This window comes from Carcharodon carcharias, chromosome 4 (genome assembly GCF_017639515.1).
Source record: "Carcharodon carcharias isolate sCarCar2 chromosome 4, sCarCar2.pri, whole genome shotgun sequence".
NCBI lineage: Eukaryota > Metazoa > Chordata > Chondrichthyes > Lamniformes > Lamnidae > Carcharodon > Carcharodon carcharias.
Window position 1 is genome coordinate 72,040,407 of NC_054470.1, and position 14,500 is coordinate 72,054,906.

The 14,500-nt window shown below is 38.7% G+C and overlaps 1 protein-coding gene across 1 annotated transcript in view; it reads left to right on the top strand.

Annotated features, from left to right (window-relative positions):
* The window catches only part of snapc3 (small nuclear RNA activating complex, polypeptide 3), a 49,590-nt gene extending 35,364 nt beyond the window's left edge, over positions 1-14,226 (top strand). Inside the window, exons 7-9 of the mRNA XM_041186556.1 lie at positions 1,426-1,590; positions 7,212-7,319; positions 12,516-14,226. Of these exons, the coding sequence (XP_041042490.1) occupies positions 1,426-1,590; positions 7,212-7,319; positions 12,516-12,663 (421 nt within the window). The 3' untranslated portion in view covers positions 12,664-14,226. The remainder of the gene's footprint in view (positions 1-1,425; positions 1,591-7,211; positions 7,320-12,515) is intronic.
* The last annotated feature ends 274 nt before the right edge of the window (positions 14,227-14,500 follow it).

A 14,500-nucleotide genomic window follows, 5' to 3' on the forward strand; every position in this document is an offset into this window, starting at 1 on the left:
CAAAGTTGTCAGACTGGAGGAGGTTGCAGAGATATGGACGGGTGAAGCCATGGTGGGCTTTTGAGACCCTTGCATAAACAGGAACCAATGTAGGTCAGTGAGCGGAGGGGTGATGATTGTATGGGTCTTGGGCAGCAGATTTTTGGATGACCTCAAGTTTGCAGAGCGTAGAAGGTGAGACAGAAGCCAAGAATGCACTGGAATAGTCAAGTCTTGAGGCAACGGGTTTCAGCAGTAGATGAGCTGAGGCAGAGATGGACTCAAGTGACTTTACGGAGCTGAACATAAAGTGGTGTTGTGATGGTGTGGATATTTCGTGGGATAGGAGAAGCTTGAGAAAGATGTGAGCTCAAGGCTAGGGAGAGGGAAATCTTTGAAGAAGTTTGGCCTGGTGGGCTAGAGGAAGTGAGGTAAGTTACAGAGGCATCTGATCAGTTGGTCTCAATCTTAGTGACAAGAAAGCCCATTAGCTCCTCACCGCTGTTGATGAGGGTGAAGATGAGAGAGAGAGAGGAGTTTTAGAAGATGGTTTGCAGCAGAGAAAAGAAACCAGGGGCTGCCTTTGTATTTCAGGGTGATCCTGTAATACTGAGCAGTTTCGACAAAGGGGAGCAGGATCTGAAGGTGATTTATGGTCCAGTCAGGTCTGGCGTTGAATGGCTAAACCAGTTGTTTACCGTATCCATTTAAGCTTACATCCATTGCACTTAAGGGAGCAGAAATGAGAGATGTACCTGTGAAGGGGCCAGGGTGAGAAAGAGAGTAATGCTTTTCATGGGATTTGGGGCATCGGAGGCAGAGTTGAAGGTGTGGTTGAGTTGCAGAAGTGTGGTAGATATTGTTCAGCTGTGTGAATATGCAATCAAATCAAATAATTTCCAACAAGTTTGAGATTTCTTTTGGCTAAGGAAGCTTCTTAATTCAAATCTTATTTAAAAGGGACTCCAGCTATGGAAGGGAGCGGAATACAAAATGAAGAGTAGCAATGACCATTACTTGATACAGCAACCAAGATATTGTAGTTGAAGTGAGCAATCAAATCCATTTTTCCATTGTACTGATCCCAGGGGAAAGAATTTCCAGTATCCAAGCTAACTCGTGTTTAGCATTTATAAAAAGAAAGTCCCAGCTGTGCCATGAATGCCAACTTTTTTTTATTGGAGTTGCTTAAGGGCAAAGTTGGCCATGATACCAGTTCAGTGCCACTATCCAATTTCATATCCTCCTCTAGTGATTCACTGGACCTGTGTTGATGAATGGTTGTCATTCTAACAAGCTTAATGGGTAATGAATAATCTATAAATTAGTATAACTTAATTACCTGAATACAGCTTCCTCCATTTACATTGTCAGCTTCACTTGTCTCCTTATACTTTCACAATCTGTTTTGCCCTACAAGATTATTTCTACTTGTTCTCTTTATAGGACCATTATTGAATGGGCGGAGTCCCATGACAGAGGTTGTGGGAAATTTAGTACAGCTAAAATGGAGGACTACACATTCAATGATATGTGCATTAAGATTGGCTATCCATACTTATATTGTCACCAAGGTGACTGTGAACACCTCATCATCATCACAGATGTCAGGTAAATTCATTAATTTTGGGCACAGAAATGTTCTGAGAAAATACTAGTAACTTCAGAGCACTGAGGTTATTTGTGCTGTCTTTACATTATTGTTCTGCAGTAAGAAATTAAGGATCAATAAAATTTCATGAAGTGAGTTACAGAATTAACCTGGATGCCCACATGAGCAGTCATTGACTAGCTAAAGCTCCTAACCCCTGCCCCACCAAGGTTCTTTACCTTTTATCTATTATTCGGATAATCTTTGGATGGTATCACAATATTTAAGCCTTTTGCATCAATTTTTTGGAAATAAGACATAAAATGAATGGTGTCACTTAGCCAGGTGTTTTCCCTCTCAACTCTTAGTATTTGTAATTTTTTACAAAACAAAAACAGAATTACCTGGAAAAACTCAGCAGGTCTGGCAGCATCGGTGGAGAAGAAAAGAGTTGACGTTTCGAGTCCTCATGACCCTTCAACAGAACTGATTTTTTTGTTGCCTCAGTTTGAATGCAGATTGCTGATCGGAACATGTTTCAACAGTTATAAACTGGTTCCAAATTGCGTTTGATTACTATGTTTAAAGAAGTAAGTTGCTACCTTAAATCTCAGGGTGATTAAACACCCTTGGCTTGTACAAACAGCCAGAGAGACACCGAATGAAATAAGCCACAGCTATGATAAATTTTTGAGGTAGAAAAATGTCTCATTAATGGTGTTTTGGTCGTATATAGATAAACTCTATTCTGCTAGCTTGGTTAGTGGTGATTACTGCAGCAGCTAATTTTTCGTTAATTGAATGTTACTGACTTTGTGTCTGGTGATGACTAATATTTCTCTAGTTTTGTTAACATGTAGAGAGAAATGAAATAATTGCAAAGCCAAATGTTACTTTTGAGAATTCCCCTTCTCTACCCTTGAACATTGAACTTCAGAAATAATTCAATTCCATACTGGATTTGCAAAAAGGAGATGCTTGGGTTTAGAGAAGTCTTTTTTAAATTTCTTCCTTCTCCCTCACCTATTGTCTTCCAACCTGAAATTGATAGATATGATTCTAGAGATACTGTGCCCCCCCAGCACCGTAAGTATTCATTGTTCTCTTACTTGAACATTAATACTGTATCATTGGGGTATTCATCTACAGAGGGTCGGGGTGGCTTGATCCTGTCCTAATTCAATATCCCTACTCATTAACTTCCATTCCAGCAGGAGTAGTTGGATAGATGTTAATTTAATTTTAATTTAGGGGCATTGAAACAGATCAGATTAACTCAGTGCACACTGAGGATTCAATCTGGGATATTCTTGGTCAGTATGTTCAGTTGCTCACTGGATAAATTCTCTGAACCATCCGGATAGCACATGGAAGACTTTTTGGTGAGTATTTTAACATTTTTGTTTTAGTCTTTCACAAAACTTGATAAAATAATTGGCTTTAGCACAGAGTTCTTCAGAAAGAGACCATTGATCTGTGATTTTCAAACTACATTGCCTTTCTATTTGTCCTTACCTCCTTTCTACCACTTGAACTATGCATCCTGTTCAGCCTGAAAGGTTGACAATTTGGACTGTATATATCTCCATGAATACCATTCGTATCACTCAATGGTTGACCTAGCAGTTAGGAAGAAAGGATTATATTGTGCTTTGAAAAATGCCTTGGAAACACTTCAGAGGCAATGAATTATGGTGAAGTACAGTCATTCACTGTTATGTGGACACACGGAGTAACTATTTTCAGATAACAAGATTCCAAAAAAATTCAATGACCAATCAATCCAGTGGGGGAAAATGTACAGCTCACAAGGCAGATGTTACACTTCTGTTGTTCAAGTGTGGTTCTTTAATGTTTCAGCATGATGGGCACAAGTTTCTGATAGGTTGCATTTTTTTTAGTGCCGTTCATCCAGAATCGGTCAGACCGTGGCAAAAGATCGTGAAATTTCAAATGCAAATTTTGGTCTGTGCAAATTGTGTTTTCATCTAATTTTTTTTTAAAAACGGCTGTAGAAACCAGCCCTGCCCACAAAACTAGCCGTGCCCCCAGTAGGGGTTGCGCCCATTTGCGGAACTCTGAAGAGACTCTTAAAATTGACCGTTTTTTAAGCAGAAGGACAGTAAAGGGTACATTTTTAAAAGGTTTTCAATATAGTTTTTCATTTTACTGAAACTGACCAGGTAATCTAACGGAAATATATAAGATTCTGAGGGGGGCTTGATAGGGTAGATGCTGAGAGGATTTTCCCTTCATGGAGGAATCCAGAACTCGGACACAGTTTAAAAATAAGGGGGCTCCCATTTAAGATGGTGATGAGGAGGAATTTCTTCACTTAAAGGTCACTTGTGTTTAGAATTCTCTTCTTCAGAAAACAATGGAAGCAGGGTCATTGAATATATTCAAGGCTAAGTTAAATTTTTGATTGACAAGGGAGTCATAGTTTGAGTGGCAGGCAGGAAGGCGGAGTTAAGGCTATAATCAGATCAACAATGATCTTATTGAATGGCAGAGCAGAATCGATGGGCCGAATAGCCTACTCCTCCTATTTCTTATGTCCTTACAACTAAATTGTTCTGTATAGTTTTTTATTTAGTCATTTTCAGTTATTTAAAATCAGGCTACTCACAGACGTTGGGCTAGACACTGATTAAAATGCTTATTTTTTTGTGACACACCCATTTTCAGCTGTATTAAATAAATTACACCAAGTTACTACTCTTAAACAGATCGAGGAATGTTTTATAAAGCAAAACATTTTTTAAAAATTCTGTTCTAAAACACCAATTGCGCTGGTTCGTGTTGGATTTTACATTTGCTGATATGCCGGTATAATATCACCATTAACCAAGCTAGCAGAATAGAGTATTATCTATATACGACCAAAACACCATTAATGAGACACTTTTCTGCCTCAAAAATTTATCATAGCTATGGTTTATTTCATTTGGTGTCTCTCTAGCTGTTTGTACTTCAGAAACTGTGGGCCTGTGTGTCTCTAAGCAGCTGCAGCAGTCTCCTGCAATGCACATGAGAAGTAGGAAATACCATTTTGCCTTTGAGTAAAACATTCATGGATGCATACCCTGCATTAACTGGGTAGAGGTCTGGGTCTAGCATGGGCCCAATATTTTTTTTACAGGGGTTGGGTAACACTGTGGTAAGTAAGCAACAGCATTGAGAGACCTGCAGCAAGCAGAAGTGTTGAATAAACCCTGGAGACTTTGCTGGAAACCAAGATGAAGATGGTTTTGTTTCAAGACTGACTTGTCACTGATGCTAGATGCAGACTTTCTGGGTTAGTAATGCTGATATTTTTCAGATGTCAGGTGGAGTTTAATTAGATTTGGGGAGTGAACTAATAACTGTGGTTTGAATTGCTTTCTTATATAATATAAAGAAGAGAACAGACAAATCTAGTGAAATAATGCATAAGTGGTTTAGTGCTGCTGAGCTACAAATCTGAGGTCCAAGATTTACCAACTAGAAAATGTTTTAAAAATGTTGGTTCTGAGTTGAGTTTTTGAGAGCTGTGCCACATTTAAAGCAACACAAACATCACAATGCATTTGGTCAGTGCATTTTTATCTACCCCTCAATTTATGTAATCCAAGTGCACATCTGTTTCAGCTGATTCTCAATTTAATGTTGAGTTCATGTACAAATAAGCTGAAGACAGATTTCAAGACAGTGTTGAGAAAGCACATCAGAAAATCTCTAGCTGTGTGGCTGCAATGTTCAACAGTCATCTGTTTATCTGCAATTCAAATGTATTTTCTTTCACTTGGTTTAGGAATCTCTTAGTAATGCTGTTTCAATATCACAAATTATTGAATTTATTTTATTAATGGAATTGTTGCATTTTCATTCTAAAGATTATTTAGAATATTTATTTTACACTAAAAACATGCACACTTGTATACCTTGTAGCATATCTCAGTTTAAAGCACTTTCGCTGTAACGAAGCCATAGACTCCAGATTCATAGATCTCATGCTGTTCTTGATACTCAAAAATATGAATGAAATGATCTCTGCAGAACCAATGGCAGTGGGGATCCATTTTTGGCTTCACTGTCCCAGAATCCCAGTGGTAGAAAATGTCTTTTTCTTGCTTATGAGTTCTGAAATGTTGGCCATCACTAAGTTTCTGGGCCCTTTGGTAGTGTTGGCTGAAGAAATTATGTTAACCAGACGGTAGGATCTTTCTTCTTGCTATTGTATCTATAATGTTCACAGGAACAGACAGAACCAAGGTAAAATGTCTCATTTGCAGGTCAGCTACTCTGACAGTATCGTTCTCCATACTGCATTTGAGTGTTTGCCTAGTTTATATGCCCTAGTCCAAGACTAGGATTTGGGAGGCATTAGCTTCTTATTATGGCACAGCCGATGGTAAATGCTGAGTTGTTCAAATCCCAGAGAAAAACTTGAAACAGTTGTTTTGCAATTTGTATAAGTTTCAAGATGCATGCCTTGAATTCAATAGTAATAAGACCACCGAGGCTTATAGGTTTCTTACAAAACTAAATTAAACCTTTATTAATAGAAGAAATGATTTTAAATACATACATAGATCTACAAATTACTACTATGAGAACTTCTACATCCCCTAATTAATCTAACCCCCAGTTACACCTTTGTTAAAGCAAAAGAAAGAGAGACAGATTTTAAACGACCCAGGCAAAGAAACATGATACCTTGAACAATCAAAATTCAAAGTGAGTTTTCTTACCTTTAGTACTTTGTAGACAGCAGCTTGAGGCAGAGATGCTGAAAGCTTTTCACACTCGTTAGATCTTCGAATGCCTGCCTTTACACACAGCCTTTGCTCCTTTATCCATATTTTCCCCTTTGAATGCAAATTCCCATTGTTTCATTATGTCTTTGGACTTTACCTTTCAGATAATAAAAACTTATCATAGTACCAATTTTACCAGTAATCTTTGTAACTTATCATCTGAGTGATAGACAATCCTTGGACTTGATCTCACAGCCTTCATATTGGAAGCTTAGTGTAGAAATCCTGGAGCTAGTGTTTGAAAAGCTATATACAGAGCAAAGCAGCTCTGCTGACCCATTTGATATTTTCCCCTAAACAAGGGAGACCAGTTTTTTCACAAAAAAGCCTGTCCCTTCTAAAATATATTGTTACAGCAATCAAAATGACATTTTTGTGTTAAATTTTTTGCTTTTTCCCCCCATCTTTCAAGTGTTCCGGCGCTGCAATTTGTAATCTTGCCAGGAAAGCTGTCTGTCACGGCTCTGTCAGCTAATGGGGAATAGGAAGTGAGAATTGGGAATGTAACTTTCCTTTTGTTTGTTCTCCCTCAACTTGTGCCATTCTTGAACTTGGAACCTTCTTACAGCTAAAGTGAGAAAAACTCAATGAGCTGCAAGTCTGATACTCTGTGACCTAGTATACTACCGTGCTAAAATGCTGTAAAACCCATAATGCTAAATATAAGGATTTTGTAAGGTTTTTTTTAATCGAAAGTGTAAATATCCTTAATCACTCAATGCAGAATGTAACTGTAAACCAAAGAACTTTGTATTTGCCCTGGAGCATAGTATGCTTTATGATTATCTGAAGAAGTTCAGAACTGATGTAAACACTAACACTTATTTTGCTTGCTATCACAGAATTGTCCATCGTGATGATTGCCTGGATAAAACTTTGTACCCATGTGTGATCAAAAAACCCTGGATGTGGACTCGGAAGTGTTCTGTTTGTAGATTATTTATAGTCCGGTAGGTAGTGCGCTGCATTATAATGTGTTAAGGGCACTCCATGTTTCGTATTACTTTTCACAGAAGTGTTTCAGGTAGGCGCGATAATGTCTGTTTTATGAATTAACTTGTTTTCCTTTGGCAAGTTGTGGGTCTGACGTATGCAGATACTCTTCGCTATGTTTCAGAATCATTGAACAGTACTGCTGAGTGAGTTACATGAATAAAGCTTGGTGGCCCACAACGCATTATACACACTGCCCCCTTGAGGCTGCACTCCAATTATGTCTGGAGAACTTGGAAAAACTAGCAAGAGTTGGTACTTGAGAATGTATGGTAAGGTAAAGTGTGTATGCATTAAAAACCATGCATCTTACCAAATTCTGTCTGTGCACCTGTGATCAGCCTACTCGCTAAGGACTCTGGTGTCAGTGGTTGGTCCCCTTAATACACCTGGATTCCATATGTGGTCAAACAGCAAAGATCTCCTGCAGTAATGTAGACCTGCCTGCCTCAGATTATTGAAACACTATTGAATAGCAGTTCAAATATGCTATTAACTGGTTTGTCATTTTAGAACCAATTTGACTCCACCAAAGATAATTTCAGCTCACAGTTGCCAGAAGTTTTATTGTTGCAGTTTTCTTCTTCATTCACTTTGACAACGCATCTGGAATGTTAACAATGGAAATAGATAACTATCTCCAAGAGATAATCTGAAAGCTAATATATAATTTAATTAATGGTAAGGATACCATTGTGGCATGGGGCATCATTCCTTACTCATTATCATTCTTCCTGGTGCCACCAAGATACATATAGCAGTAACCAGTCAATGTCATATTTTTAGATCTTAGGCTTTTATATCCAGCTCCTGTAAATGAAGGTGCACTGCAGCTGCATTGGTCATTGTGTTGTGTAGAATTTCTCCTGGCTCCTAGCTTTCTTCCCTTATGGCTTTGAGTTCATGCCTTAGCTTCCATAGCTTAACATCTGTCATGAGGAAAATGGTAGAAGCTGTTATTAAAGACAGGGCACTTAGGTAGATTCACGGTAATCAGGCAGAGTCAACATAGTTTTGTGCGAGAGAAATCATGTTTAACAAATTTATTGAACTTCTTTGAAGAAGTAACATGCTATGGATAAAGGTAACATGCTATGGATAAAGGTGGATGTACTGTGCTTAGATTTCCAGAAGGCATTTGATAAGGTGCCACATCAAAAATTATTGCAGAAAATAAAAACTCCTGGTGTGGGAGGTAACATATTGGCATGGATAGAAGATTGGCTAGCTAACAGGAAACAGTATCGGCATAAATGGGTCATTTTCTGGTTGACAAGATGTTATGAGTGGGGGGGGGGTGCCACAGGAATTAGAGCTGATGTCTCAACTTTTTATAATTTATACAATTGACTTGGATGAAGGAACTGAAGATATGGTTGCTAAATTTGCTGATGATACAAAGGTAGGTAGGAAAGTGAACTGTGAAGAGGACATGAGGCTTCAAAGCGATATAGATATATTGAGTGGGCAAACATTTGGCAGATAAATGGCAAATGTGAAATTGTCCTTTTTGGCAGGAAGAATAAAAAGCATATTATCTAAATGGTGAGAGATTGCAGAGCTCTGAGATTCAAAGGGATCTGAGTGATCTAGTGCATGAATCGCAAAAGATTAGTATGCAGGTACAGCAAGTTAGGAAAGCTAATGGAATGCTATCGTTTATTGCAAGGAGAAATGAATACAAAAGTAGAGAGGTTATGCTTCAGTTATACAGGGCATTGGTGAGACCACATCTGGAGTACTATATACAGTACTGGTCTCCTTATTTAAGGAAGAATGTAAATGCATTGGAAGTAGTTCAGAGAAGGTTTACTAGATTAATACCTGGAATGGATGGGTTGTCTTATGAGGAAAGGCTGGACAGGCTAGGCTTGTATCCACTGGAATTTAGATGAGTAACAGGCAACCTGATTGAAACATGAAAGATCTTGAGGGTGACAGGGTGGATGTGGAGAGGATGGTTTCCTCTTGTAGGAGAATCTAGAACTACGGGTCACTGTTTAAAAATAAAGGGTTGCCTATTTAAAACCGAGATGGGGAGAATTTTTTTCTCTCAGCAGTCTTTGGAAGTCTCTTCCTCAAAAGGCAGTGGAAGCAGAGTCTTTGAGTATTTTCAAGGCAGAATTAGATAAATTCTTTATGAGCAAGGGGGTGAAAGATTATCAGGGCTAGGTGGGAATGTGGAGTTGAGGTTACCATCAGATCAGTCATAATCTTATTGAATGGCGGACCAGACACGAAGCGCTGAATGGCCTACATCTGCTCCTAAGTCTTATGGTCTTATAGACATTTTTAATCAGTAAGGGGAATCAAGGGTTATGGGGAAAAGGCAGGAAAGTGGAGTTGAGGATTATCAGATCAGCCATGATCTCATTGAATGGTGGAGCAGATTCAGTGGGCCGAATGGTCTTAGGGATCCTTGTCTCAGGCATTCTGCATAGCTCCGTCTTCTCTTCAGACTGTGGCACCTGTGCTCTCTGCAGCATGCTTTCATTTGTCAGCTTATTAAACCATCTTACATTAACTAGCTGCGGCATACGCCTACATTGGAAATAGTTGAGCTTTTTCTGCATGTGTTTGTTGGGCCACCGCATTTCTGATTCATGGTGTGGCTTCAGACCTTTCAGAGGAACCTCCAACATGGCCTTTGTTGCTAGACAAATCTAAATAAAATGTAGCGAACAATACCAGGAACTCATACTATTTACAATCTACCTGACAGAGTTTTCACCTCATCAAAGATCAACTGCTGTCTGTTGTCAGTATTAAATACTGTCTATTGGAAAATTCTTTAAACCCAATCACCTCCATGCCAAAACTAAGCTGACCACCGTAGACATACATGATCTACAGTTTGCAGATGTTGCCGTTCTGCACTGGATTTGCAAGCCATTCTCAATCTCTTCAGTTCTGCATACAGGAGACTCAACCTGTCTTTGCATGTTGCCAAAACAAACCTCAAAGATTGACCCACATCTGGTCAGCCAAATATTCTACTCTCTGCATATGTTGAAGAAGAAATTCTGGAACATGTTGAGCACCTCCCATACCTTGGCAGCCGCCTCTATCAAAAGGCTGCTGTTGATGAGATCCAACACCAGATCAGCCATGCCAACTCCGCCTTCTACAAATAATGACAAGAAGTATTTGACAGCAAAGGCCTCCGCAAGTCAACAAAAGTCCTGGTATACAGAGCAATTGTTATCACCACAATCCTGTACTGCAGTGAGACCTGGACTCTGTATCAGCAACACATAAGCATGCCAGAGAAATTCCATCAACAATGCCTCAGCCATATAGTCCTGATTTAATGGGAGGAGTGTCAAACAAATGCTAGTGTCTTTCTTGAAGCCAGTTCCACAAGCATTCATACAAAACTCTTGCAAAATTGACTTCAGTGGACTGGGCGCTGTGTCCAGATGGCCAAAAACCAATTCCCTCATCAGGTCCTATTTTCTCGACTCTCAAATGGCCAGTGTTCTGGTGAGGACAAAGAAAGCACTTCAAAGGCACTCTGAAGCACGGCAGCATTGACATTAATGATTGGCAGGAGCTTGCTACCAATCCTTCAGAATGACAACTTGTCCATTAAGGTGTTTCATACTTTGAGTCACAATGTCTTAATGATGAAGCTGAGCTGCAGCAGAGAAGGAAAGCATAGGAAGCAAACTCTGCACTCCAGATCCTACTACCTCATGGAATGTTCTGCCCATGTGTCCAAAGATATGCAGTTGAGAATTGGCCTGTTCAATGACATGAAGATCCGTGGCAGAAACTCACGCCCCTGGGTAGATGTCATCTTCAAATCAAAAGACAGCCAACGACGACAGATCATTAGGCAACACAGCCAGTATATTGCCCAAGTTGCTTGCAAACTTTTTTTAAAAACACCACGCACAAGGTTCCATCAAAATTAAGCATGGATTGCTTGTCACCAAAGTGAAATGTGTAGAGGTGGTGGGCAAAGTACTTCTTTCTATAAAAGATCTGATGTGCCTGTTTCTCTTCAAAATCCAACTGTGACCGGCCAGCAGAAGAATCCTAAAATATTTCAGATTTTGCACATCTGCAAAATAAAAAAAATCAAAAATTTTAGAAATTGAATGTGCCACAACTGAAATCACCAAGTATCAATAATCTTATCACAGATGTGTTCAATCTGATTTTAGCTTTGTTTTGGGATGTCTGTAGGTTAGACAGGATGTTATTCATGATGACATCTAGGGTTTTCATAAGTCAGTAATAGTCCTTTTCTCCTTATGAAACACGTCTGTAACTCAGTTTGATGTATTGGATGCCATAATATTCTTGGTATACAATCAAATGCTTTTAAACTTTTTACAAATGTAAACCTGTAGTATGAATTGCATGGCACAGTACACTTCAGTTTGATTTGCAAGATTTGGTTGAAGATGACCACTGTCTGGTTGAATTTTATTTACACGGTCAGGACAATGTCGTCATTTCCGTTCATGTAAATGATAAAGCTTGCACATAATAAATAACTCAGACTTGGGTTTGTTACAGATCATTAGCGGGGTTGAAGTAATGTTAACAGCTTTTGTTTGTAATGCCCTCTTAATATTTCTGTCTTGCTCTTTGTAACCCACATCAACCTACAAGTTAACTTGTACTTATTCTGTAGAAGTACAATTATCCAAAAGCTTGTTGCTTGCGGTGTGTAAACCTACAGATAGCTGTGACATAAAAGCAGAAGTTTCTAAAACAGTTTTATAAATTGAATTATCAACAGTGCATAAATCTTTGAACACCATATAAATCAGATACACAGCTGGAAATGCAGTTATGATACTACATCACTTGATGTACTTATAACAGTGAAAGGGGAGTTTATAACTTCCATTGGTGTTGTTTTCATTTCACCCTGATATCAAATATAGCCCCTTTTGTAGTTTAGTAAGTTGGCAACCTGACCAGTATGGGAACGACACTGTCTAGCAGCAAGGTTTGATCAAAGAGAATCGGATGGGGGAAAACATTGTCACCACAAAAATGTGTATAAAATCCACCATCGAATAGGCATAGTAAAGATGATAATAACATGCTTCAAGCTGATTGGTGGGATATTGAAAATGGTTATTGCCATCCATGTATGATTTTTAAAAATTGCATCACTGTTTTCTTTATTCCAGATGGGTGACCAACAATGATAGTTTAGCCCCTGAGGACCCGGGCTTTTTCTGTGACATTTGTTTCAGGATGCTTCACTACGATGCTGATGGCAATAAAATGGGAGACTTTCTTGCATATCCCTATGTTGACCCGGGAATATTTAATTGAAAATTATGCCACGTCTTTTTCCTGCTGGATGTTAATTTTTCTTGCAGTTTGACTGAAATTGGTAGAAAACCTTTGACTGGACTATTGTAACTGTGCATGGTTCCAAAGTTTCCACAAGGCCTACATACTCCAAGGAAAGTGAAGAAATTCAGAACAATGATTAATCGTACACGAGTATCCACTTTCTTCATTGATAAAACTGCTTTAAAACCCACTGTTTTAAAGTTCAAAGCATCATGTTTTAAGCAGTAGGCTGAATAGATTTATGAAGTTGGCTAAACTATGGCTATGGCTTATGGAACAGTGATGGCTGGAGTTGTGCCTTTGTGGTGCTTTCATGTGACAGTCACACTCAGCTACGTGGACCTCCATCCTTAGCCCTCTGATTCATACTCACCCATTCTTCCAGAGGATTTCATTTGTGTTCTCAAAAATATCTATTTTGGAAACTAGGTAGTGGGTTAGACATTGGCCTTTCAACTTCTGGGACTTGGTTTCATACCTAACCTGGACTGATATGAATGGAAGTCCCTGCTTGCTGGCTGTAAACAGCCTTATCTGAAATAAGTTTGGAAGTCTTTATCCAGTTCCTGGTGCACATAGGCCTATAAGCACAAAACTTATGAATTTGGCACCACTTGCTAACCTTAGAGATCAAAGGATAGTTTTTATACTGAAGAAGTTGGATATGCTGCTTTGAAGTTGAGGCAAAGGATTGAGCTGTACTCTAACTGTATCTAACTGCCTTGCCTAATCTGTGAATGCTCCTTGATGGTGGGTGCCTGAAATGGAAAGTATTCCATCTTTCAGCATCCCTCACCTCAATTAGCACCAACATTTTAAATTTTATTGAAAGATCAGTTAATGTTAATGTTTCTTTCTCCAGTATCTTATGGCCCTTTACATTTACTGGATTACTTTACTACCAATAATTAAAAACCCTATGTTCATCACTGAAAAGTAAAATAACTTTGTACACATCTAAATCATCTGGCATTTCCACACATCACAATGGACAGATTGCACTACCCCCTAAAATAACATTTATTAATGAATCATTAACTGTGACAAATTAATTGTTGGGTTAAATTAGGAAAAGACATCTCCAAATATGTGCAGTGCAATCATCTTTCCTCTAGGGTGTGCTAATGGGGAGGGGAAGAAAAGTACTCTCCACCATTGGACCTTTAGAGCCCGGTCATTTAATTTAGACTGTTGCTTAGCTTTGTTTTGCTCCTTTCTTGAAGGGAACTAGTTTGGGGTGGGGGGCTGTTGGAGGTGAGTTTATCTAACTGAATAAAGCCATAGAGGATAAATTAGGAGAAGCCTGGAGATATGATTTATATTGCACAACTGGATTGACTAATCCTAAAGACAGGGTTACAGTTTGTTTTCCATGGGTTGTTGCCCCTACATTCTTATTATGTTACCTATTGGATGTAAATAATTTCATTATGTAAGCTCTAACTTTTTAAGTTGGATTGTATTACACCATAACTCCAGTGAGGCCATTTTCAATTGTGGTATCATTTCCATGAATACAAAATAAACTTGGATTTGAAATTGTTTTTTAACCTTAATTTATGTGGTAATGACCTTGAAACTTTGGAGAAGCTTGTGCAGGATTTTTGTCCTTGTTTTTTGTGGCTACAATGCAGGCCTCTGAGCTCTACCTAGTGGTGGACCATAGCTACTGCAATATATCCCTTTCCATACAGTTATTTTCTGCCTAGATTTATTTAAATTGTTAACCACTTGCTTGTGTCTGCATTTTGATTTGAAAACACTACTTTGAATGTCTTAACTACCAAGCTGTTTGGCTTTTGCATTTTAGGCA